Genomic DNA, 27,103 nt, shown 5'->3' with positions numbered 1-27,103 from the left:
CATCCTTGCTGCTAATCCAAATTGTGATAGGAGGTCCCCCTCCCCCTCCTCCCTCAGGTTAGGGGGCCTATAGCATACTCCCAGTATTATTTTCCCCTTAGCTTCATCCCTTTGGAACTCTACCCATAAGGATTCCACCTCCTCCCTAGCTCCCTTAGTGATTTCATCTCTCACATTCACTTATACAGGCATACCCCTCCCCCTTTTTTACCCTCTCTATCCCTGCGATAAAGGGTATACCCTTAAATGATTGCCAGACAATCATGAGAGCTGTTGAACCAAGTCTCTGAAATTCCCACAAAATCCAAATCCTCCTCGTACAACAGTATCTCTAGTTCACCCATCTTGTCCAAAAGGCTCCTGGCATTGGTGAACATGCCATGTAGTTTAGACCAGTCACATACTATCCTCTTATTGGGTGTTCCGAGATTGGGTCAGCTGCAAGAACAAGGAAAAGACAGCCTGCTTAGTAGAGACTTTCCTGGCATCCGTGACGTGAGTATCCCAGTAGGCTGTAGGCTACTTCATACATCATTCTCACCTTGGTGAGAATCAAGGAAGTGTGAGAAGGGCTCCAAGAAAAAGTCTTATTCTGAGTGAGGAATAGGGTAGGGCTGAAATGACAGAAAGTGGGTTGAGAGAGTGAAGGTCCACTTTAAGATAGTTCTAAATTCAGGTTTGTTTCTACCCTAAATCCATATTCCGGGCAAAAGAAAGTTTTCCCATGCAGTGGGGCTGTGCTTGTACTGCATGGGTTAACTGCTCGTTTTTGTCTAGGGGATTGGAAAACATGTAGATGTACTTACCTAATCCTTCGATCCTCCCTGCACAAGAAGACCGGTCCATGTGGTTCCTGTGCCCCAATGGTCAATGGGTCTTGTGCGGTGGACTGTTCCTGACATCATCACGCCCAAAGAGCTGCTTTGGACATTAGGACATCAGGAACAGTCCACCACTATATCATGGGGGGAGCGCTGTTTGCCAGTGAAGCATAGGATCAGGTGAGTATACAGCTTTCTTCTCTCCTCTGGACAAAAACAAACAGTTGATCCATGCAGTGTGGATAGGAAACCTTTTATTTTGCCCGGAGTTGGGCTTTCATGCGTTATCTGCATTATGGTAAAAAATTCTATGCACTACCTAATCTAGTCACAGATCCAGCGCTGTTCTGGCTATAGCCCCGCTTTCTTCTCTTCCTGCTTTCATGAGACAATGAGGGCAGTGGGAGCCATGGGCTCCTCTCCTGTCAGTCACACTCCTGCAAAGAGAAATCAGGGGCGTGGCTTACCGGCACTATAATTTTATCCCTTAGCACCCGGCTTGCTAAAGGGGCACTCATAGGAAGAAGGAGTGGGCAGCGCCAGCGGGGGACCGTCAAAGAAAGACAACCACTCTATGCAATATCGAGAGCAGGTAAGTATAACATCTTTTTATTTTAAGAAACATTTTTTTTTTTAGAATTTTTTTCTTTAGAATCACTTTCAATTATCCTCAATACTTCATATTTACCTGACCCTACCAAAAAAAAAAAACAACCTGTTATTTTTTAAGCCTGAGCCCAATAAACAAAGAACAAAATTATACATAAATCACTATACATTTCCTTTAATCCTATTCAGTTTTGGTTATTTGCCTACTGGAGAAACATAGGCCGATGTATATATTCCTATATTTTCTTTCTATATAAGTCAGCTTTTATTTTTAGCTCAGTGGTGCATTATGGGAAAACCACAAATAGTTTATTACAAGAGCCTCTATCGTACCTGCAAGCATCTCTTACAGAGTTTGTTTTATGTCACTCTGACTGAAATCAGTAATTCAAGGCTTTAATAATTCTTAATGAAAAGCAGCTTTCACTTAGGTTGCAGTGAAAATAAATTAAACATAAGTTATATCTAAAACCAAAAGTTAAAAAAAAAAACACTTAAAACCCCTCTGAGGATATTTTTTGCTATCTGTGTCCCATTGGGCATTTTTTCATATACTGCCTGTGCTATCAACATAACAGGAAGTAAGAGGAAATCTCTCCACAATTATGGAATGCCATCAGTTCTCACTAGAAGAAGTATACTTACTGGAAGTTTTCCTCTTTATTCCAATTTTGGTGGCAACTCTAAATGCTTGGTTTTCTATAATAATCAAATCTAATGACTGGGGAAAATAGAGAGGTAAATATCCTCAGCAGGGACACAGTTGGCAATAAAAACTTGGTAAGGGTTTTAACCCATAAAAGGAACTCTAATCAAAGCTAAAAAAAAATGTTTGGTTTTAAAAATACTTTAAGCCAAAAACTTTCTTCCATTGAAAATGATAAACCTTGCATCTATCAATGCTAGGAGTTTCTTCTTCTACCCATTGTTGAACCTGTTTCATTTCCTGTTCCACAGGTAGGGTTTACTTCCTAGAGCATCCTGACAAGCTCACGTTTGCTGAAGCCAAAGAAGCGTGTGAGCAAGATGACGCTAGGATCGCCAAACTTGGCCAGCTCTTTGCTGCATGGAAATTTCTGGACTTCGATCGCTGTGATGCTGGATGGCTGGATGATGGCAGTGTCCGATATCCCATTGCCTTCCCCCGACTTAACTGTGGACCTCCGGAACCTGGTGTTCGAAGCTTTGGATTCCCAGAAAAACACAAGAAATTTGGAGTATTTTGCTATAAAATGAGTTAAACACTCAAGGACAGTTTGAACATGTACCTAGAGAAGAACTTTTTTTGGCCCAGGTAACAAGGTGGACATATGGATAAAGGAGAGACAATCTCTGCCAAGCAAATATGTCATCTACAGTGATGGCATCATAAAGACTATTGTAAAAATAAGTCAGAGAGCTCCTTGAAAGCATATTGGCGATGTCATATAGTCATTTATATTGTATTTGTGTAAGGACTATTTCTCAAGTTGTTATATATATTTTTTTTTTCTAAGGAATGTAAGGATAATACTAACTATGGTGTAACAATAAGACTTACCGTTCCCAAAAAGTCCAGTATATAGACTATTAACACCACAACACAGAAGAGGTTGTGTGCATGAGGGACCTTGTGTTTTTTTTTTTTTTTACTTAGGGTAAACATATTACAGCATGAAAGAATGATATTGACTGCTACAGAGTACAACAGCCTTTCTCTACCTTTTCACCCTAGAGGAAACCCTAAGAAACCCCTAAAATAATTATGTCTAGGGAAACCCTTACTAAAACCAATTTATCAGGAGCCAATGGGGAAAATGCCCCTTACGTTGGTGGTGAGTAGGAATAATGCAACCCTTACAGTGGTGGTCAGAATGCCACCCTTACAGAGAGCTAAAAAGAATAGTTTGGTCATGATGCTGGTTTTGCCAAGCAGCATTGGCCCTGCAGGCATCATCAGATGGGAGGTCAATCAGCCACAGAAAAAGCAACCTCTAGGGTTCGACAGGACGCTGGTTGAAAATGGCTGCTGTACAATGCTGAACTATAAAGTATCTCACAGTTCTACAGATCACCAGCAGAGGCACCATTCATTGTGACCTCAGAGAAAAGCACAACCAATGTGCAAATGTTAGGCAGGCCAACAAGAGGAAAGGTTTGTCTTTATGATTATTTTCTATTTATTGAGAAATACCTTTGCAATGATTCTTTTTTTATGATGTATGATACTGAATAAATCTTTGAAAAATCCACTTCTGTCTTTTACAGTTTTTCTGTGTGCAAAATAACACGATGGATAAACAGTCACATTTTTTTTCTAGTTTTTGAGATGTAGGACAAGAACTTCTATCAGATCCTCATTGCTGTTTGTGTCCCTGATGACCTCCCAAATTGGGAAATCTGAATTCAGCAGAAAGAATGTCAGATGGTCATCTTAGGAGTCCATAATTGTTTATTGGAGCAGGGAGGCAGCAAGGAGATAAAAACGTATCCAGTGCATTTTGAGGGCCGACAATTCCCCTTAATTAGAGCTAACACAAAATACAATAATTATCAGACGACAATAAAGAATGCAAAACACAGTCAAATTACATTATTTATGGACAGTATTTTGTCCATGTTTTACATATACCGTAGATCTATTGTAGATTTGCTTGATACAGGAGCTCTCCCTTCTTTTGTCCTTTTGATGCCAAATCATAACGCTCATTCACCTGTCAAAGCAATATACCAAAAATCTACAACTGATAGAAGAATGGTTAGGATGTGTCTGGTGACCTTTTGTCTTTCTTAGGAGCATAGGGGTTGATTTATATAAGGGGTATGGACTTTTCACTTAGAAACAAGTTCATTAAAAACAACCAGTGGTTGGCCAAGGTTGCTTTTGCATTAAAAGCAAAACCTGGAAAATGCACCTGTGTCATAGATCAGTGATTTTCAACCTCAGTCCTCAAGTACTCCCAACGGGCCATGTTTTCAGGTTTTCCTTTACTTTGCACAGCTGCTTTAAATCAATATCAATGACATAGTATTGATAAGAGCTGTTTTATCTAAGGGAAGTTTCCAATACATGGCCCGTTGGGGGTACTTGAGGACTGAGTTTGAGAACCACTGTCATAGATCACTTAAAGCAGCATTAAACCCAAAAACGAATAAAAACATGGGAGGGGTTTTACTAAAACTGGAGCACACAGGATCTGCTGCATCTGTACATAATAACCAATCCGCTTCCAGATTTTATTGTCAATGCTTAATTAAACAAGCTGAAGTTAGAAGCTGATAACTTAACTTGTTCACTTAAGCTTTGACAATAAAGCCTAGAAGCTGATTGATCCCTGGTTAAGAATGACTGGTCTAACCCTTCTCCACTTTATCCAAACCTAAAAAAAAAAAATTTTGTCTAGAGATACACTTTAACTAGTTGATAAGGGGTTTGTCTATAGGCACAGTAAACTATCCTACCTACCGACATTCACTCATATTGAAGATGGAAAGGAAGATCATGGAATGACCAAATCTGCTCATGTATATGGTCATTGGAAAACTGTTTTTAGGATCCCCCAAAGCAGGATCTGTTCAGAGTAAAGCCGCATTTCTCTTTCTATCTTGTCTAATCCATCCTCTAACCTGCTGTCAGTTCTTAGCTTATTAAGGATTAAAAATGAATTTTACACAGACTTATAGACTAGTAAATCAAATCAACTAGTAAATCATTTTTAAGATGAGACTGGTTTAAATTAAGTTTTCAACACTTTGGTCAGCAATACCCTAATTATAAATCTTTAGTAATTTTAATTTTCTTTTTACCGAAGAAGTAGATCGACACTGACATTTCCATTGTCACGGGATCCCCACTGACATTTTTTGATTTATAGCAGCTGACACCTAGAGTTCCAGTGTCTCCAAGGCCAGGTGAGCTCATTTCCCCATAACGTTGGAGCTGCCAGTCACAGCGCTGTCACACCTACTATCTGAGAACAAATGCACAGGAGGTCTCCTCTGTCAACGCTTCCTTAATAGACTTTCCACTGTGATTATAGGTCATGGGTTACAGTGTTGCTCCCAAAGTAGGAAATTGATTTTGCCATCATCCACACAGACTTATTTTGTCAAAGGATCAAAAACCTACTTGATACAAAATCAATGACCATGCATTTCATCTTCGCTAGTCTTTTTTCTTCTTTTAATGAATCCCGAGAAATCAAAGATTTGGAGCACTGACAGTAGCTGTATTGATCAGATGATTGTGCAGTTTTCTGCATTCCACCCATTAAGGAAGAGACTTTAATGTACTTTAATGTACTTACATGATTAATGCACTTACTAACTCAGAGAGCAAAACTTTTCATCAGAAAAAAATCCCAGGAAGGTGAACACAATATAGAACGATTATGCCAAGCATGGTCTACAATAAAATGGGTAACATGTTAATTGTGCGTCAATAGGTATTTAACACTTAAAAGTACCTTTGTCCTAGAATCATTACATAGAACAGTTGATTTTGGAGGCTGTATGAACTTTTATGGCACCCACATGGACAACAAACACATGAATAGTAAAAAAACATTATTTTATTACATCATTCAAATAAAACATACACAGTATTGTGCCATGACAAAGGCACTAAAACCACTCTCTCTTTAGTGGATAATTACATAATGATACCAATAGCTTAATCTTATTGTCTATCACATAGAGCTTATCCGTACCTTCTCAACATGTTTCCTGGTATTATCTGCTTCTTCAGGAGTATTTTTAGGGAGAAAAATGATCTATAGAAAGGCAATAATAATCATAAAGAGGAAAATACAACACAATATAATTTATATGGTTGGACATGAGGATCCAGATAATTGAGAAGTATAGGGGCTTACCCATCACCCAAGGAGGTTGATCCATTATCTGAAGAGGATCCATTATTTGGATCTTCATGTCCAACCATGTAAATTACATTGTGTTGTATTTTCCTCTTTTTGATTATTATTGTCTAGTGATAATTTTGCTCTCTACAAATACTCCTGAAGAAGCAGATAATACCACAAAACATGTTGAGATGATACAGATAAACTCTATGTTATAGACCATAAGATTCAGCTATTGGTATCACTATGTAATTACCCACTAAAGAGAGAGCGATTTTAGGGCCTTTGTCATAGTACAATACTGTGTATATTTTATTTGAATGATGTAATAAAATAATGTTTTTAAACTATACATGTGTCTGTTGTCCATGTGGGTAATAATAAAGTCCAGACAGCCTCCAAATTCAACTTTTCTGTATAAAATTGGTAACATGTAATAACCCTAATGTCATTTTAGGCAGTGTAAACCCTTTAAACTTCCTATTAAAAAAAAAAAAGCATAAAAAAGATACTATGTTAAATGTTAAGAAATTGCTACAGGACTTAAAGAGGAAGTAAAGTCTTCTTGTTTAATTGTACCTAGAGGTAAGCTTATAATAAGGTACTGTAAATATCTCCTAAACTTGCACCGTTTAGGAGATATTTACTATGTACACCACCGTCGACATCATCAGCGCATGCGCTCTGAAGGAACGGCCACCCGTGCCGTTTCTTCAGGGCCCTGTGCTGTGACCGGAAGCTCCCAAGTGCATGCGTGGGAGTGACATCATCACGGCTCTGGCCAATCACAGCTCCGGAGCACGTGAACCAGAAAGAAACACCGGGGAAGATGTCAGCTGCAGGGCTTCGTTCTAAGGTAAGTATTTCATAATGAGCTAGTATCGATGCATAGGTCTTTTTTTATCGGGTTTAAAACCTCCTTAAAGTAACTATAGCCAAACCTTTTTTTTTATTATGTATAGAGCAACGGAGGATGATAACCCCTGTCAGATTTTTTTTTGCCATCTGTGTCCCATTGTGGAGATTTCCCCTCACTTCCTGTCCCATAGCCAAACAGGAATTGAGAGGATTCCCTGCAAATTTTGGGAATTCTTTGGGGACTCCCAGGTCACCAGAAATAGTGTCTCCATTGAAAGATTTCCCCTCTTTTACTTTTCTCGGGGCAACCCAAAATCTGGATTTTCTTTTACTTTCACATTTAATGATCATAAACAGGACAAATGGAGAGGGTGAATCTCCCTAATGGGGGGACAGACAGCAATAAAAACTGACAGAGGTTCTAATCCCTCTCCACTCTATCCAAAACAAAAAAAAAGTTTTCCCTTTAGTTATACTTTAAGGACAATTGGATATAATGATTCTAAATGGGGCTTTCAGTTATAGGTCTTAGGGATAATCACAACATACCAAAAAACAAACAAACATATAATCTATTAATATAAACAAAAAGGAACTACATACATTATCATATTAGACAAAGATTACAAATTGCTTTTCTTTATCGTACATCATAGGACACCAAGCCGTTTATTATAATATTAACTACTTGGGTTATACGCCACCCATAGGTGAATAGACACTTGTAGATCAATCAAACAGGAAGTTCTCCCCTATATAACCCCTCCTTCACAGGAAGCACATCCGTTTTTTCGCCAGTGTCTGTCAGGTGGTGTTCACTGATGCATGTGCTCCTGGAGCAAACTTGGAGGTCTGGACGGTTTTATTAAGAATCATGGACTTCAATCGGATCCATTCGAAAAAAGCTATCAGCCAAAATGGATGGTACCCAAGCCTCATTGGAAGGAGAGAAGATTCCTCAAGGTTTTGCCTGTAATGCAGCCTTATAGCGCTGGACCCTGCATATTGGAACCCTGTGCAGTGTTTTTCTGACCAAGGTGCTTTCCTACAGGGTGCTATACAGGTCCAGGGGAGTATACAGGTTAAGGGGGACCCAGTCTCTGAAGGTCTTTTATGACAAATCTCGCCGTGATGGGTGAAGATTGGACTCCTGTTATGTTCAGAGTCCTGCAGCAGGAATGGTAAGTCTGCATTTTTGCAGCTTCTCTTTTTTTGAAAAAAAGAGAGAGAGATCTGACTGTCTGTTCTCCCGCTGGCCACTGGGAGCAGTGTGCTGTTTAATCATGCTTCTTAGTCATGTGGGCTGCATTTTCTCCTCCAGCCACTAGAGGGCGCAGGCTCGCTCAGTATGGCCTATTTTTATATAGGCAGGAAGTGGAAGGGTGGCCATGATGCCATGTGGCAACAGGTTCAGCAGACCCTCTGGAGACATAGCAGCAGCCCATGGATACTAACAAAGTGCAAGTACTTAGGAAATATAGGAAACACGCAGGCTGGGAATGAAATGAGGAGATCTGAGGTGTAATGTGTTCCGTTGGGTGTCTCTGGAGACCACACTACCACCACTAACGAATCAAGGTCATTGGCTGCATCTGATATGCCCTGGAGGGCATCCCTTAATACAGGCTTCCCTTGATCCTCTGTAGTGGGGGATCACGGGCTTCCGGTAAGCAGTAATTCTTTACTTAACGGTGGTGGATTGTGCACAAATTCTTCATTTAACACCGAAGATCCCACATTTTATCGATGGACATCACATTCATTTTTCATTTTCAAAGCGCACGGGTGATACTGTTGTTCTAATTTTTTTGGACACTTTACATCATATGTTTTCACTTAGGCAAATTGGTTTCGTTTTGTACTATTACCATTGGCCAATCCTTCTCTTTTCATGTGTAATGGTGTTTTTGACATTCAGGATTCTTGTCCACAGCTTTCTTTTGGTGGTATTTGATCACCTCTGCGGTTTTTATTTTTTGCGCTATAAACAAAAGAAGAGCGACAATTTTGAAAAAAACACAACATCTTTTACTTTTTGCTATAATAAATATCCCAAATTAAAAAAAAAAACAAAAACATTTTTTTCCTCAGTTTAGGCCAATATGTATTCTTCTACATATTTTTGGTGAAAAAAAAATAGGCGTATATTGATTGGTTTGTCCAAAAGTTATAGCGTCTACAAAAATAGGGGATAGATTTATGGCATTTTTATTATTATTTTTTTTTTTTTACTAGTGATGGCAGCGATCAGCGATTTTTATTGGGACTGCGATATTGCAGCGGACAAACACATTGTGTCAGGCATGGCACATGTGTCAACTTTCCCTGTCTAAGGGCAGACATGAGGTTTGAGCCATTATTGGACACCACCATTCCTGGCTCCAGCTGACGTGGTGTGAACCACCTCTGGGCCTATCCCTGCAGAGTTGCAAGAATCTCTGCTTTGGTGTGGTTCCTGTCCCCTAAACACACCAGCTGAAGCCAGTGGTGTCTCCAGCTTTCATATTTAGGGGGGGCACATGGGGGGACAGGGACAAAAATAGGGGGGCAATATAAAATGCATATATATATATATATATATATATATATATATATATATATATATTATCTATCCTGGGGCCCTTTACCCCTTTACTACGATCCCACAATGGCCCTTTCACATGTTCTGCAGTGAGCTCCCTTCCTACTGGGGCCCCCCCAGGGTGACAGAGAACAAGAGATATATGTCACCAGCATACCAAGAAAATATAAGGGTCCAAAGCAGTGGGAGAACTATCAGGGTTGCAAAGGTTGTCTTGCCACCGGGCCCTGGTGTTCTGTCACTGTGGGGTTCCCCAGCCTCCTCTTGCTGTCCTGCCCCTGCTATTGAGAGCGCTGGTCTGGCATTTCTTGGAATTTACAGGCTCGTTCTCCTGTCCTAAGGACGGGAGAAATCAGTCTGTTTTTTCAGTAACTGAGAGTCCTGGTGGAGTCCTTCCTGCAACTCGCTCTTCTCCCTGCCAATGAGGATGCAGGGGAAGGAGCAGATCGGGCGGCCGTGGTTGTGTGAGCGCTTTCATTATGCAGTGTCAGCGAGCAGAGGGAGGGGGGAGGAATCACCCACAGGAGCTGACTGGGGACGTTCTCCCTCTCAATAGAGACTGTGTTACCCCAGCGGTGGCCCGAGTAAGATGCTGCACATCCGATATGAATACAAACAAAAAGAAATTGCCTTTTTGTAAAAAAAAAAAATAAATAAAAAAAAAAAATAAAACATTTTTTTTTGGGGGGGGGGGGGGCACATGGTGGGGCCCAGCATAATGTTGGGGGGGTCAGGGCCCCCTCTGGCCCCCCCCCTAGGGTCGCCATTGGCTGAAGCACTGCATGGCACCTTTTAGCCTGACTCTGGGAATAGCCCTCTGAACGCTTAGTGGGTACCTGATGTTCATAGGACAATTCTGCAGAGGAGGGCATGGAGGTGGTGGAGGAGGAGGAGGGGGGTAGAGCTCACAGGTCTGGCATCATCACCATTAGCTGTATGGCGACGTGGGGGAACAACAAGCTACAGCACTTGTCCTTGAGCCCTGTCCTGCATCCTTTTGAGTTGCAAGCAGCGTTACCCAGTGTGCTGTGAACTAAATATATCATCCCTGCCCATGCTTGCTTGACCAAGTGTCAGCAGTAAGGTGGATTTTACAACTGACTGCCTTGCCCAACGATGCCAGTGTCAGGGCTGGGCTCAGCCCTTCCTTCTCTGAGCTGGCCGCTCAGCTGTGGGCTAATTGCCAGCTCCTATCTCTCCACAATGACTCACCTGTTGATGATATCCTGCTCGTCAGTCCTGCCTACTTAAACCGTCCAGCCCAGATGATCTCTGCCTTCGCCTTGGTCACATCTCTAGAGACACTCTCCTGTGTTCCTACTAAAGACTTGCTTGGCTGTGATTCCTTCTGGCTCCAGATCCTGCTTGCTGTTCTACTACACTCATCTCTGGCTCCCTGACGTTTTGGCTTGTCTGACTATCCGTTCCAGTACCTGAACTCTGGCTATGTTTTGACTACCTTTAGTCTGTTTACCTTTTTTTATTATTATTAAACAAGTGAGATTTAACTGTACTTCTGTCTCAGTCTGATTCATGGTTTCTGACACTAGGCGAAGGCCATGAATTCAGAAGATGAAGCCAATCCACTTGTTGGTAATATTTTTTCCAGAATGGTTGAGCAGGATCACCGCATGGATCAGTTTGCCATGGCGTTACAAATGCTCCAGAGTCACATGGCTCACCTGGAATCTCCCACTCTGGCTGCTCCAGTACAGCCTGTGTTGCAGGCCGTCCCTGCTGCTGCTCCAGTCTCTGTGCAGGCTCGAGTAATACCTCTATAAGAGGTATGTCTGGTTCCACTCTGCTTCCCCAGCGATTTGGGGGGCGATCCAGTCCAATGCAGAGGGTTTCTCAAACAGGCTGAGATATACTGTGAGATGCTGCCCCACGCTTTTCCCACAGACAGAAGAAAAGTAAGTTTCGTGATATCCTTGCTCTCTGAGAGAGCCTTGGCCTGGGCAAACCCTCTATAGGAGATGCAAAAACCTGTTGTCTTGAGTTACCCTGAGTTTGTGGCTTCCTTTAAAGGGGTATTTGACGTTCCCACACGCTCCGCTTCTGCTGGCAAGTGCCTCATGCCCATCAAACAGAGTACGAGAACTGTTGCCAATTACACCATTGAATTCCGTACTCTGGCAGCAGAGGTTGCTTGGAACAATGAGGCCCTCATGGCTGCTTTTTCTCATGGTCTCTCAGATACCATCAAGGATGATATAGCAACCCGAGATATACCCACTGAGCTGGAGAAGTTGATCAAGTTTGCCATCCTCATTGACTCCAGACTCAGAGAAAGACTCTCTTTTAAAGAGCGCTTGAGGAAGCCTCCTGTATCTTTGACTCCGAGCTTTGCAGTCCCACCCTTGCCTGCCTCACCTCCCATGCCTCCTGGTACCGAGTCGGTCAGTGAAGATGAACCCATGCACTTGGGCTTCACGCGTCTCTCTGCGGATGAAAGAACCCTTAGGAGGAGGGAGAGATTTTGCCTTTATTGTGCTAGGCAAGTCTTGTCCTACCCGTCCAGGGAACGCCCGAACCTTGAGGTCCTTAGGTGGCATTGTTTCGTCCCCAGTTATACAGAAGGATAAGTCCCTGGTTTTGGTTACCCTTTCTTGGGCTGAGTCATCCGTCGAGATACAGGCTCTAATTGACTCTGGGGCTGCAGGCCTGTTCATTGATGCTGCCTTTGTATCTAATCAGTCGATTCCGCTGCAGCTGCATGACATTCCACTTGCCATTGAGGCTCTTGACGGGAGACCTCTACAGCCTGCCCATGTGACTCATGGCCGTAGGGGCTCTTCGCCATGAGATAATCAAATTCCAAGTTATTTCCTCACCTGAGTTTCTGCTGGTTATTGGTTATCCTTGGTTACAGAGGCACAACCCCTCTTTTGATTGGCTCCATGCTGAGGTTCTCTCCTGGTCGCCACAATGCAGTATAACATGCTTCCAGAAGGTAGCCAAGGTCATGTGCACTTCTTCTCTCTCCTCCCTGTCGAAGGAGTACCGCGATTTTAGCGATGTCTTTGACAAAGGTCAAGCCGGTAGTTTGCCTCCACACCGGTCGTACGATTTCTCATTTGACCTTCAACCTGGTGCCATAACCTCTCGTGGCCGGATTTAACCTTTGTCGGTTTTGAAGAATAAGGCCATGGAGGAGTATGTTGCAGATGCACTTTCTCAAGGTTTCATCCACAAAACCTCGTCTCCTGCTGGTGCTGGTTTCTTCTTTGTGAAGAAGAAGAGTGGTGAACTGAGACCTTGTATTGATTATAGGGGTCTGAATCGTTTCACGATTAAGAATGCCTATCTTATTCTGTTGATTACGGAGTTATTTGACCACCTCAAGGGAGCAACAGTTTTCACGAAGCTTTATTTGAGAGGGGCATACAATCTCGTGAGGATTAAGGAGGGTGACGAGTGGAAAACTGCATTTAATACCAGAACAGGCCATTATGAGTACCTCATAATGCCTTTTGGCCTTTGTAACGCCCTGGCAGTTTTCCAGGAATTTATTAACAATGTCCTCCGAGATTTGTTGCAGTTATGTGTGGTGGTTTATCTCGAAGATATCCTTATATTTTCCAAGTCCCTGGAAAGCCACCACACAGATGCCTGTCGTGTGCTGCAGAAACTAAGAGAGAACAATATCTATTGTAAATTGGAGAAGTGCGAATTCCATCGTGAAAAGGTTAAATGCCTGGGTTATGTAATTTCCACTTGTAGCACCCTCTACCAGAAGGTAGGTGCTAGTAAGGGTTGTTTTACTAGGTTTGTTCAGCATAGGCAAATTTAGGCAGACTTATTCTGCAAGCTAGGCCTGTCTGTTTTGATCTGGGGGCTGGGAGTGGTTAGAGTAGCAGTGGGTGTGACCACCTGTGCTCCAGTCTGAGACGCCTCCCCTGCTTCCAGGGAGAATGTTCTGGAAGAAGAGGCTGGGCCTAGAGCTGGAGTGGCAGGCAGCACATGTGGGAGCTCTGACCAATCCCTAATGCTGCGTGCACATGACCGGACTTTACGGCATACTTGGTTCGGCGGACCGGAGTCCGTCGGACAATTCGATCGTGTGTGGGCTCCAGCAGACTTTTTTCCCCAAAAGTTGGACAGACTGAAACATGTTTCAAATCTTTTCGATGGACTCGAGTCCAGTCGAAAAGTCCGCTCGTCTGTATGCTAGTCCGACGGACAAAAACCGAAGCTAGGGCAGCTATTGGCTACTGGCTATGAACTTCCTTGTTTTAGTCCGGTCGTACGTCATCACGTACGAATCCGTCGCACTTTGGTTGATCGTGTGTAGGCAAGTCCGTTCATTCATGAAAGTCCGTCGTAAAGTCCGTCAAAAAGTCCGCAGGCCAAAGTCTGCTGTAAAGTCCGCTCGTGTGTACGCAGCATAACTGGCATTGGCAGGGGGCGGGCCTCCTATATATGTTAAGGTCACATGCTGCTGGGGAGGAGTAGTCGACTGGGTGATGTGAGGAATGGAGTGCTAGGCAGCCGCAGGAGCACACCCCCATCTGGGGGGGGTGGGGTGGGATTGCAGGAGGAGGCCCAGGGAGAACTGTGAGGGAACATTGCCTTTACACGGTCACTGGCAATGTCTCTGTCACCACACGGTCGGTGGCAGGGAACTCCTGGAGCAGAGGGGCAGGAGAAGCTGTCGGAACGCATGGTCCGGGAAAGTTCCTCATCAAGGACTCAGGGCTGGAATGTTGGAAGGTCGGTGAGTGTTACCACAGTGGATGGCTGGAGGATGTGCCAGGGATTCTGTAAGGGAACTCTGCTTCTACACGGTCACTAGCAGAGTCTTCATCATGCACACAGTGGATAGTTAAGAGTCCTGGATCAGAGAAGAGACTGTGGGGATGTGTGTGTTAAACCAGTGTGGCCAGGGAACACATGGTTTGCAAGCTGGACTGGCTGGGAGCAGTAGTCCATTTCCTAGACTTTAACCTCTGGGGAGAGGTTCTGCAGGCCTCAGGCCTAGTAGCAGTGAGTCACCAGAGCCAGTAGAGGGGCTTATTCAGAGTGAGTTCTTCATACCCATTAGAAGAGGATTATACCCTAATGTAATTACACGTTGTGCAGGAGGAAACCAAGTGTTGCAAGGAGAAGCAAGTTTGGGCAGGTGGGGAAGAGAACTAAGACCATTACTTTTACACAGGCAACAGTGATGTTTCTGTCCCTCACATGGTGATGGATGGAGAACTGTTTGTAACAGTAGTCTGCATGGAGATGCAGAGGGAGTAACAGTCTGCAGGGAGCTGCAGGAGAAGATTTCTACTTAGTCAAGTGTGCACATTCAGTCTTCAGGCTCTAACTATGATCAAAGTATACTAAAACTGTAAATATGATGGCAATGATTAATTCTATGGGCATCCCATATCCCATTTCCTATCCAAGTTGTGCCCCCCAATAAAACAACAAAAAAAAAGCTTGCAAATGACTGTTCATTGTCTCTGGAAAGGATGCATGAAGTCTGGCAGTGGGGTGATTTGGAGGATTGTTTGTCAGTAGTGCTAACACCATGGCTACACACTGCTGGTTTTTCGTTGGACCCAGAAAAACTTTCAGCAGTCCTACAGTGGCACCCGACCCATGGGTTTATGTCCTCTGCAGCGTTTTCTTGGCTTTGCCAACTATTATCGGAAGTTTATGTGTAACTTCTCCTCTCTGGTCAAGCCCCTGACTGATATGACCAGAAAGGACGGTAACCCACAGTGTTGGTCTCCAGAGTCCATTAAGGCCTTTGAGAGTCTCAAGGCTGCCTTTGTTTCTGTTCCTGTGTTGGCACATCCTGATCCTACGTTACCTTTTATCATTGAGGTTGATGCTTCTGAGACTGGAGTTGGCGCCCTTCTGTCTCAACGTCCTACCTCTGAGAGTGCTATGCATCCTTGTGGCTACTTTTCCAAGAAATTGTCACCTGCGGAGTGTAATTACAAGAGTGGTGACAGAGAGTTGTTAGCGATCATTTTAGCCCTGAAAGAATGGAGACATCTCCTCGAAGGTACTACTGTGCCGGTTCTCATTCTTACTGACCATAAGAATCTCACATTTGTGTCTGAGGCTAAACGCCTCTCTCCCAGAAGGGCGCGATGGGCTCTTTTCTTGTCTAGTTTCAATTACATTGTCTCATTCTTACCCTTACTAAGAATGTAAGGGCTGACACTTTGTCGCGACAATTTTCCTCCACTTCCAAGATGGAGTCGGTTCCGGTTCCTGTGATTCCTTCTGATCGTATTCTGGCTATGGTTCGCACCAGTCTCACTTCTCCTTGGGTGACAAAATTCTTGCTGCTCAGGTTCATTCTCCTCCTGAGAAATCTTGTGACTGCTGCTTTGTCCCAGAGAGTCTCCGTACTGTCGTGCTCCAGACTTACCATCCTCCCAAGGCTGCTGGTCATTTCCCAACAATTTAGGTGGCCTAGTCTACGCGTTGATGTAACTTCGTAGCTGCCTGTTCCGTGTGTGTTCAGAGTAAGACTCCATGACACCTTCCAGTTGGCCTCCTACAAGCCATACCCAATGGAGAGAGGCCCTGGACCCACCTGTCTATGGATTTCATTGTGGAGTTACCCAACTCTCAAGGCAACACAGTTATTCTTATGGTGGTTGACCGGTTCTTGAAAATGTCTGATTGTATTGCACTTAAGAAGTTGCCCACTTCTAAGGAACTGGCTTCCATTTTTGCTCGGGATATCTTTCGCTTACATGGGCTACCCAAGGTGATTGTCTCAGACAGGGATAGTCAGTTTGTGTCCCGGTTCTGGCGAGCCTTTTGTGCACAGTTGGGAATTCAGCTTGCTTTCTCCTCTGCATATCACCCGCAGTCTAATATGGCGTGAACAACGGAAGTTCGGCCCGAACTTATACTTGGGCCGAACTGTTTGCCCATCCCTAGTCAGGAATCAACAATTCATAAAAACATGATAGAAACATTAAAAAACAAAGCCTTGTCCCCACTGATTTGTTTAAAAAATACATATCTCAAGCTTTTTGGTAAAGCAGCTTTTCTCATATATTAAGGTAAGATACTGTTGTCATTGAGCTTGTGAATGCATTCCTGGATAGCATTCAGTTCATCAGGAGCTACAAGTGGGACAAGGCTAACATATCTAAATACAAAAACATAAAGTTTATTTACAAAAAGTTGTCCATGTATATTTCATTACATTACAGTCTGCTGATATGCAAACACATTTCTGCGCCCCTGTGGTTACCTGAGAGTCCTGCTAGGGGAAATTAGAATTCTTAAAGAATTGTGGATAATAAATGTTTGTTGATAAATGTTATCATTGGTTGAAGTTGTGCCTTAAAACTGATAGTGCAGTTGTGCTGTCGGTTATTCTTACCGATTGCATATTCCGCGTGCAGGAGCACTTACAATTCTTCTTTTTCTGCAGCAAGCTTGGGGTTTTATGTTCAATGGATTTTTTTTTCTTTACTTGTGTGTTTTTTGTATGTTTTGCTAGCTGGGGGAATGCCAAGAGGATCTGTTTTGTACCTCTTTCACATTTTAAAATAATGAAAAAAATTAGCAAAAAAAAGTTGTGCCGCCAGACCAATCTTTTATTTTTCTATCGATTTTCCAATTATTTGGGTTGTCGTACATATATGACAAATTTTGCAATCCTTAAACCCAGGGGCGGCCTGTCCATTAAGGGCGCACGGGCACCGCCCCCCCTATCCATGCGTCCGACCCCTTGCAGGACGTCGGATGCATGAATTACAATGGCGGGGGTGTTTTTTTGAAGCACCTGATTAGAGCCAGAGGCTCTAATTGGCTCCAAAATAGGGTGGGCTCGGGGAGCAGAGAATGCGAATGGAGTCCACCCAGGTGTGTTACAACAGCGAATGAATATTCGCTATTATAACACTGATCCTCCTCCTGGCCAACCAAGAAGCGGGTTTTGAGACCCTTCACCCAATTGGCTGAAAGGACAGGCGATACTATTGGATGCCTAGGAGGAGGGGAGGAGCCGCTGGAAGCTGCCGTGATGCCCGCCACCCGCTACGCGCCTAGATGGCGTAAGTGCCGGACTGACCAGCAGACAGCGGGGGGGGGGGGGGGGAGAGAGGGAGGTGCTGACGGCCGCTCAGGGGGGGGGGTGGTGGTGATTATTTGCCGCCCCCCCCAAAAAAAAACACCAGCCGCCACTGCTTAACCCTAAGAACAAAAAATGAAACATATTACAGCTTACAATGTGTGGTGGCTGCATTTGTTTTCTTTTTTTTTTTTTTAAGTTAAGAACATTTTCAGCCAAAACAGGGAATACCTATATATATTGTGTTATTTATATGCAGTGTCTTTGGCACTTCCTGTAAGCTACACTGAAGAATATCTTCCTTCCTTCCTTCCTAGCTATTTAGCTGTAAACTACCAATTGCCCTTTATAGATATGCAAATGGCTGCCTCCATGTATACAGTGGAGGAGTGACAATGCCACCCAGAGACAAGATGTGTGTCATTTGCAGAATTACCAGGTGAAAATAAAGCAAAAGAATTTTTGGTTTTAGGTTTAGATACACTTTGATGTTGTAAAGGCTGAAGGTTTTCTACCTTCATACATTCTATGCATGAAGGTAAAAAAACTTCAGTATGCAGCTCCCCCTAATACTTACCTGAGCCCGATCTTGATCCGCCGATGTGCTCTCCTGGCTCTCTGCCTCCTCATTGGCTCAGAGACAGCAGTGGGAGCCATTGGCTCTCGTCTGTTGTCAATCACAGCCAGTGAGGAGGGGCTAAGCCCCGTTCTGTGTGTCACATGGACACACAGAGTGGGGCTCAGGAGGAATAACGCATTAGTGCCCCCATAGGAAGGGGTTAAATATAATAGTTAAATATATGTTCATTGTTAGAATTTTACAGATACAGAAGAGAAAGTGTATATACAGTATATTCCAAGGCAATGAAATATCGGTAATAAGATAAGATTATAGTGTAGTATATATCACATAGTCTAGTACAAGGGATATACTCAGACAATCCACAAAGTACAGTGCCTTGAATTTTCCAAATTTTGTCATGTTACAACCAAAGTTGTAAATTTATTTTATTGGGATTTTATATGACAGACCAACTAAACTAAAATCTAGTGGAATCAATTGCCTTCAGAAGTCACCTAATTAGTAAATATAGTCCACCTGTGTGTAATTTAATCTCAGTATAAATACAGCTGTTCTGTGAAGCTCTCAGAGGTTTGTTAGAGAACTGTACTGAACAAACAGCATCATGAAGGCCAAGGAACACACCGAACAGGTCAGGGATAAAGTTGGCGAGAAGTTTAAAGCAGGGTTAAGTTAAAAAAATATCCCAAGCTTTGAACATCCCAAGGAGCACTGTTTAATCCATCATCCGAAAATGGAAAAAAAAGAGTATGACAACTGCAAACTTACCAAGACATGGTCACCTAAACTGACAGGCCGGGCAAGGAGAGCATTCATCAGAGAAGCAGCCAAGAGGCCCATGGTAACTCTGGAGGAGCTGCAGAGATCCACAGCTTAGGTGGGAGAATCTGTCCACAGGACACCTATTAGTCCTGCTCTCCACAAATCTGGCCTTTATGGAAGAGTGGCAAGAAGAAAGCCGCTGTTGCAAGAAAGCCATAAGAAGTCCCATTTGCCGTTTGCGAGAAGCCATGTGGAGGACACAGCAAACATGTGGAAGAAGGTGCTCTGGTCAGATGAGACAAAAATTTAACATTTTGTCCTAAAAGTAAAACGCTATGTGTGGCGGAAAACTAACACTGCACATCACCCTAAACACAACATCCCACCGTGAAGCATGGTGGTGGCAGCATCATGTTGTGGGGATGCTTTTCTTCAGCAGAGACAAGCTGGTCAGAGTTGATGAGAAGATGGATGGAGCCAAATACAGGGCAATCTTAGAAGAAAACCTGTTATGCCCTGTACACACGATCGGACATTGATCGGACATTCCGACAACAAAATCCATCAGATTTTTTCCAACGAATGTTGGCTCAAACTTGTCTTGCATACACACGGTCGCACAAAGTTGTCGTTCTAAATGCGGTGTCGTAAAACACGTACGTCGGGACTATAAACGGGGCAGTAGCCAATAGCTTTTGTCTCTTAATTTATTCTGAGCATGCGTGGCACTTTGTGCGTCGGATTTGTGTACACACGATCGGAATTTAAACGATCGGATTTTGTTGTCGGAAAATTTTATATCCTGCTCTCAAACTTTGTGTGTCGGAAATTCCGACGGAAAAAGTCAGATGGAGCCCACACATGGTCGGAATTTCCGGCAACATAATCCGATCGCACTTTTTCCGTCGGAAAATCCGACTGTGTGTACAAGGCATAAGGGTTTGCAAAAGACTTGAGACTGGGGCACAGGTTTACCTTCCAGCAGGACTACGGCCCTAAACATAAAGCCAGAGCTACAATGGAATGGTTTAGATCAAAGCATATTCATGTGTAATGCCCCGTACACACGGTCGGACTTTGTTCGGACATTCCGACAACAAAATCCTAGGATTTTTTCCGACGGATGTTGGCTCAAACTTGTCTTGCATACACACGGTCACACAAAGTTTTCGGAAAATCCGATCGTTCTGAACGCAGTGACGTAAAACACGTACGTCGGGACTATAAACGGGGCAGTAGCCAATAGCTTTCATCTCTTTATTTATTCTGAGCATGCGTGGCACTTTGTGCGTCGGATTTGTGTACACACGATCGGAATTTCCGACAACGGATTTTGTTGTCGGAAAATTTTATAGCCTGCTCACAAACTTTGTGTGTCGGAAAATCCGATGGAAAATGTCCGATGGAGCCCACACACGGTTGGAATTTCCGACAACACGCTCCGATCGGACATTTTCCATCAGAAAATCCGACCGTGTGTACGGGGCATTAGAATGGCCCAGTCAAAGTCCAGACCTAAATCCAATTGAGAATCTGTGGCAAGACTTGAAAATTGCTGTTCATAGACACTCTCCATCCAATCTGAGGGAGCTTGAGATATTTTGCGAAGAAGAATGGGCAAAAATGTCCCTCTCTAGATGTGCAAAGGTGGTAGAGACATCCCCAAAAGACTTGCAGCTGTAATTGCAGTGAAAGGTGGTTCTACAAAAGTATTGACTCAGGGGGGCTGAATACAAATGCATGCCACACTTTTCACATATTTTTTTTTTTCATCAATAAGTTTTTATTGTTTATAATATAACATAAGAAGACAATGTAGACATTGTACATTGTATACAAATCATCGCAGGTTGTTGGAATAAAATAAAATAAAATAAACTGCAATAAAATGAACAGAAACATGTTTATGAAACTGTTAACAGGAAAATCTGTTCTGATGCTATTATAACATATATAGGTTGTCCACTTTTTTTCACATATTTATTTGTAAAAAATGTTGAAAACCATTTATCATTTTCCTTCCACTTCACAATTATGTGCCACTTTGTGTTGGTCTATCACATAAAATCCCAATAAAACACATTTACGGTTTTGGTTGTAACATGACAAAATGTGGAAAATTTCAAGGGGTATGAATATTTTTTTAAGGCACTGTATGTATCAGTTTAACCAAAATACAGATGGAATGGAATTCCAAATTTAAAGAATTGACATAATAAATGATCAAAATAATGACTTAATTAATAAAATATTTGCACCAACATCCTTTAATTTTTTCAAACATTTTGCTCATGATTTGTAGAAATGTTTTCCATATTTTATCAAATCCCTTATTCTTTTTTGTTCACATTTTTTATGGCATGTTCTACATATATGTGGGTCCCTGCCTTCTAGCGGGTGAAGGGTTAACCCATATATATGTTGATGTTGCTACACCCAGTTAACAGTAAGAAGTGGAGATCCTCAGGGCGCTTCCTAGTGCACACTGTCCACACTGCAGCATCTATTCAAAGTGGGCCTCTACGTGGCAGCCAGAAAAAAGGGCTCCTTTATGAACAACTCTCCTCTGTATTGCCAGGATGGCAGGCTTCCAAATTTCTCAATGAGCTTCCCAGTTTGTGTAAAAACCGCGAGGTCTCCAGGTGGCCAACGGCAAATAGATAAACAGAACAGATCTGCACAGGGCCACTTAGTAAGAAAGGAGCTCTACTGTGTATGCTCAGCCTGGCTTGTACATCATGGAGCGCGATCCATACATGGCACAGCGATTAATGCTCTCTTTATGAATTTATACTTGTTAGATGACTATTCAGTTACAGTTGCAGGTATCCCATTTTATACTGCTAATGTACTGTAGACTGGAGTAAATGGACAGAAGTGTGGAAGAAAATAAAGAATCCAAAGTGGAGTGCTCCAGGCAGAACACAAAATTCAGTAAGGATTATGGAAAGAATCTATTTGCTTGTATTTGCCTTTTGTTTTTAATACAGAATGATTTTCCATACATTGAAGACTATCCTTGGCTCCCTCTCCCTTGGAAGCAGGGCCAGGATAAGGGGCGGGCGGGAGGGGTGACTGCTGTGGGCACTGTGGTATCATGTTGGGTGGGGGTGCTAGGATTTTGGGGGGTTGGATTTGTGTTAGGAAAGGGAATTTGAGGGGCAGCAGGGGGTAAGAATGGTTCCAGGTGTGAAAATTTGGAGGGGGTGGGGTGTGGTAGGAGTGGTGGTTTAGAGGGATTTGTGTTGAGAAGGAGGATGGGGAAGAGGATTTGTGTTAGGAGGGGGGAATTGTGAGGTTTCTGCTAGAAGAGGTGATATGGTAGAGGGGGAGGGGAATTGTGCTAGGAGGGGAATATATTGGCGGGGGGGAGATAAGTTGTGCTAGTTAGGATGATGGGGGGGGGGTATTTTTGCTAGAAGAGGTGGTTGGGGGAGAATTTGTGCTGGGAGGGGGGTTTAGAGGGGGAGGAAGAGCATGTGTACTTGGAGGGGTAACTTGAGGGGTAGAGGATTTGCTTTAGGAGGGGTAAAGGGGGGGCATTTGTGTTGGGGGATTTGGGGGATCGAGGGGAAAAGATTTGTTCTTTTGGGGGGAGTTTCTGTAGGGAGGTGGATTTGTACTGGGAGGAGGGGGAATTTATACTTAGAGGGCAAGCATACAGATTAGTGCTTAATTTTTTTTTGGGGGGGGTGATTTGTGCTAGTAGGTATGATAAGGGGTTATTTGTGCTAGAAGGGGAGTTGGGTGGGAATATGTGTTGGGAGGGGGGATTTGGAGGGGGTAAACAGGATGTGTACTTGGAGGGGAAATTTGAGGAGTAGAGGATTTGCTTTATGAGGGGGGATTTGTGTTGGGGGGATTTGAGGGATGACGGGGAAAATATTTGTTCTTTTAGCTGGGATTTCAGTAGGGGGGTGGATTTGTACTGGGAGGAGGAAGAATTTATGCTTAGGGGTAAGCATGCAGATTAGTGCTCAATTTTATTGTTTTTTTTTTGGGGGTGGGGGTGCGGTTTGGCATGTTCGCCCAGGGCTCTAGATGACCTTGTCCCGGCACTGCTTGCAAGCAACAGACTATCTATAGACAACAACCCATTTCCATCTAGCAGCAAAGCATCAACAAGGTTGTGAAAGTAGAAAATGAATCCCTGCACTGAAAGATTAGCTGAACTAAATGTATTCTCTCTTGAGAAGATCAAGAGACAATGCACAGGTTCTTGGGCACCGCTATCTTCTCTATTCTCACTTCTTCTCTATTTGGTCCATAGTTTTTATTTTCAATCATTCTGTCATGCCACTGTATCAAACATTTAGACACATATATTTATATTTGATATAGCTATTACCTTGGATGACACTATAGGATGGACACATTTTGGTTTTACACATTCTGTGTTTACCTCTCATCCGTGCACCCCCTTGGGTCTCCTCCGGTCCATCACCTACAGCTCCCAGGCCAGACGTTTTTCTGACTGTCACTATCTGGGAATGTTGCTACAATACTCTGTCTCAGCCAATTTGTAAGTATGGGGTTCTTTATGGTGTCCCCTAAGACTTGAAGGATATTATCTATTATAATCATGTGTTATATATTCTCAAAAACTCATGTTTTATTTTATAGACATGGTCTATGTGCATCCACTGCTGAAGAAGTGAGTGGTAGCTCAAGAAACACGTCAGGTTTTTTAGATGCCCTGTCTCAAACATGTACTGTCATTTGTAACTTACCATGAATCGGCTTGGTCTGTTGTATTTGCATCCAATGTAACATGATGATAAGTTAATGATAAATAATGATAACTTACCTTTAAATAAACCCATTTAACATGTCTACTGTAATTTGCATTCTATGGCCTTCTGTGGTACACCTTGTTTAAAGTCCCAGGGCACAGTTCTGTCTTTGTATGTATGATTGTTAGGGATGGAGGTGCACCACTGGTGACACCGGACTACTTTTTAAATTTGTTATAATTTCTCTCTTGAGAAGAGGTGAATAAGGGGGATATTATCACAGTGTATAAATGCATAAGGTGGGATGTGTTCACCATGTATAAATACAGAACATAGGTGTTCTATATAGTGAACTTGGTGTGGAGTCTTTCACACTTTACGTCTAGAGGAAACTCGATTTAACCTCCATGTATGGAAAGACTTCTTCACAGTATTGCCCTGTACACACGATAGGATTTTCCAATGGAAAATGTGTGATAGGACCTTGTTGTCCGAAATTCCGACCGTGTGTGGGCTCCATCACACATTTTCCATAGGAATTTCCGACACACAAAGTTTGAGAGCTTGCTATAAAATTTTCCGACAACAAAATCCGTTGTCAGAAATTCTGATCGTGTATACACAAATCCGATGTACAAAGTGCCACGAATGCTCAGAATCAAGCAGAAGAACAGCACTAGCTACTGAATTTAATTTTTCTTGGCTCGTTGTACGTGTTGTACGTCACCGGGTTCTTGATGTTCGGAATTTCCGACCAACTTTGTGTGACCGTGTGTATGCAAGACAAGTTTGAGCCAACATCCATCGGAAAAAATCCCATGGATTTTGTTGTCGGTAGATCCTATCGTGTGTACAGGGCATGCAGAATAGATTCCCTGAAGAACTAGTTTTGACCATCTCAGTAGATTGTTCAAAAAAAGGTTGGATGTATTCTTAAATACACAAAATATAACTGGATATTAACATTTATAAGTAATAATCCAGGGAAAATCCAAAGCAAATGCTCATTCTCGTTTAGCAAATGCTCATTCTCGTTCACTAAATGCTAATTCTTCTGCGTGTGTGCAGTCTCCAGCATAGACCAAGACTAGCAAGAACTGAAATGCGCATGCAAATGAACGCATCCGCAGATTCTGGCGCCCAGCAGCCTATTTGAACTGAGAGTCTGCCTGGCTTCAGTGCTGGATTGTATTCAGCTTTGGTTCCTGATTCTAGTCCATGTCTGCTAACCTTGTTCCTGACCCCGCTATGTCTGACACTTTTCTTGGATCACCTCTGCCTGCTGTATCTGCTTCTCGCTTATGTTACTGACCCAACTTGGATATATGAATACGTCTCTGCTTTCTGATTTGGTACCCTACCGTCAGCACGTTACCGTCTTCTGCCTGTCCTCGACCTTGAGCTTGATCCTGGTTCTGCACCTGTCTGCATGGCTCCCGCTAAACAAGGCTTGTGTGACCAGACTCCACACCACCACTGGAAGGACTTCTGTGTCTCCAAGCTACAGCTTACTCCTACAGCTTCCAGACACCTGTGCCCTTCCACTGCCCTAGAAGGCCCCGTCTCCACTACCAGGGGTGCTTGGACGGGAAATGAGCCAAAGGCCACCCTCATCATTTTGGGCTCCACAGTCACTTAAATTAACTTAGAATGGCTTGTGTGGCAAGTTGCCATAGGATATGCACATAGACAAACATTCCCTTTGTATGCAAGGGCCATTTTTGTGCTTTTACATTCAATTTCTTTTTCACATTTCAGATTGCAAGAAAAATGTCTGCCTGTGTCCATGTTCTTTTCCTGGAGTATCCTGTAATTTTGTTCATTATGGAGATTTGTGTTTTGTTAGCACTGTTATGATCCACATTTAGGATGTGCATTGCTTTTATAGGAACAGAACTCAGTGTGTGAGTTTTGGAATGATAAATATAGTGTCGGTTTTATGTAAGCTAATGGCTTGCTTGGTCCGTAGTGTTGCTCTGTTTTCAATGGTGTGTTATGCACAGTATACTAATTACACTGGAGTAGTTAATGTGACTCAACAGTCACTCATTATGTTCTGAAGTGGTTGTCTTGTTTTGTACATCAAATAGAGAGAACAGGAATATAGCGGCGCAGGCAGACCATCAGAAATGGAAGTGCCAAGGAGTATATAAAAAAAATTCTTATTCGTGTTATATTATTTTTGTCTGATTTAGGAAAAGAATAATACCACTTTAACACCTCTGTTCCCATTTATGTTATTTTTACATTTGTGGTGCTTTCCTTTCTCTGCTAATTATGTGGGCGGGGTCAGGAGTATGTTATCTGAGTAAGCAGCACACACAGTCCAGGCAAAGTTACACAGTTGTTATATTTGAAAGGTTGCAGATTTTCTTTAGAGATAAGAGGAACGCTTATAGAACACAGTACTAGTATAGATTCTGTTGTAACAAATGGGAAACAGACAGGCATTTGAACTCAGTACCACTTCAGCAACAGGCTCAGTATCAGGTGCAGCAACAGGCTCAGTAAAAAGTGCAGCAACAGGCTCAGTAAAAAGTGCAGCAACAGGCTCAGTATCAGGTACAACAACAGACTCAGTATCGTGTGCAGCAACAGGCTCAGTAACAGGTGCAGCAACAGGCTCAGTTTGAGGTGCAGCAACAGGCTCAGCCAAGTGCCACATATGTGGTCAATAGGGCAGAGGATGGGGATAGCGGGACATAGAACAGGGTCAGCAGGGAAGAGGATGGGTTCAGCAGGGTATGGGACAGGGGTCAGTAGGGCTGAGCATGGGATCAGTGAAGCAGGGATGGGGTTGGCAGGGCACAGGATGGGGTCAGTGGAGCATAGGACAGGGTCAGTAGATGTGAAGGAATCTCTGCATGGATCAAAAACTAAACACAGAGCACCACTCTAAGTGCTGCATTAAAACTAAACAACCAGTTTATTAAAGAAATGGCAACTTACATGTAAAAAAAAAGGATTGCGCTTGTCATTCCCACCTGAGATCGGGAGGATCACAGCACAGAAGAGATCTGTAGGGTCCAGAAAATACAGCTGCTCAGTCAGGAGAAGGATTGCCAAACAGACCACTGTGTTTCGGGAGCCCGGTGCCTCCTGCAGTTATTGGATGCCAAACACCAGTGGCCGGGGGGTAATGTCAGGGCCTGAGGCAGGAAGGAGGGTGGCTAACGTGTTTCAGAACCACCCACAGCTAATTTCTCATAAACACTATGGGAGGCACCAGGCTCCCTGGAACACAGTGATCTGTCTGGTGGTCCTTCTCCTGACT

The 27,103-nt window shown here is 43.2% G+C and overlaps 1 protein-coding gene across 2 annotated transcripts in view; it reads left to right on the top strand.

The window, feature by feature from the left end:
- The window catches only part of HAPLN3 (hyaluronan and proteoglycan link protein 3), a 61,849-nt gene extending 58,188 nt beyond the window's left edge, over positions 1–3,661 (top strand). For both annotated transcript variants that reach the window (XM_073618440.1, XM_073618442.1), the window contains exon 5: positions 2,388–3,661. In XM_073618440.1, the coding sequence (XP_073474541.1) occupies positions 2,388–2,671 (284 nt within the window). In that variant the 3' untranslated portion in view covers positions 2,672–3,661. The remainder of the gene's footprint in view (positions 1–2,387) is intronic.
- The last annotated feature ends 23,442 nt before the right edge of the window (positions 3,662–27,103 follow it).

Source organism: Aquarana catesbeiana, linkage group LG03, assembly GCF_042186555.1.
Source record: "Aquarana catesbeiana isolate 2022-GZ linkage group LG03, ASM4218655v1, whole genome shotgun sequence".
Lineage (NCBI taxonomy): Eukaryota > Metazoa > Chordata > Amphibia > Anura > Ranidae > Aquarana > Aquarana catesbeiana.
Note: the sequence above shows the minus strand (reverse complement) of the source record. Positions and strands in the feature narration are given on the sequence as shown.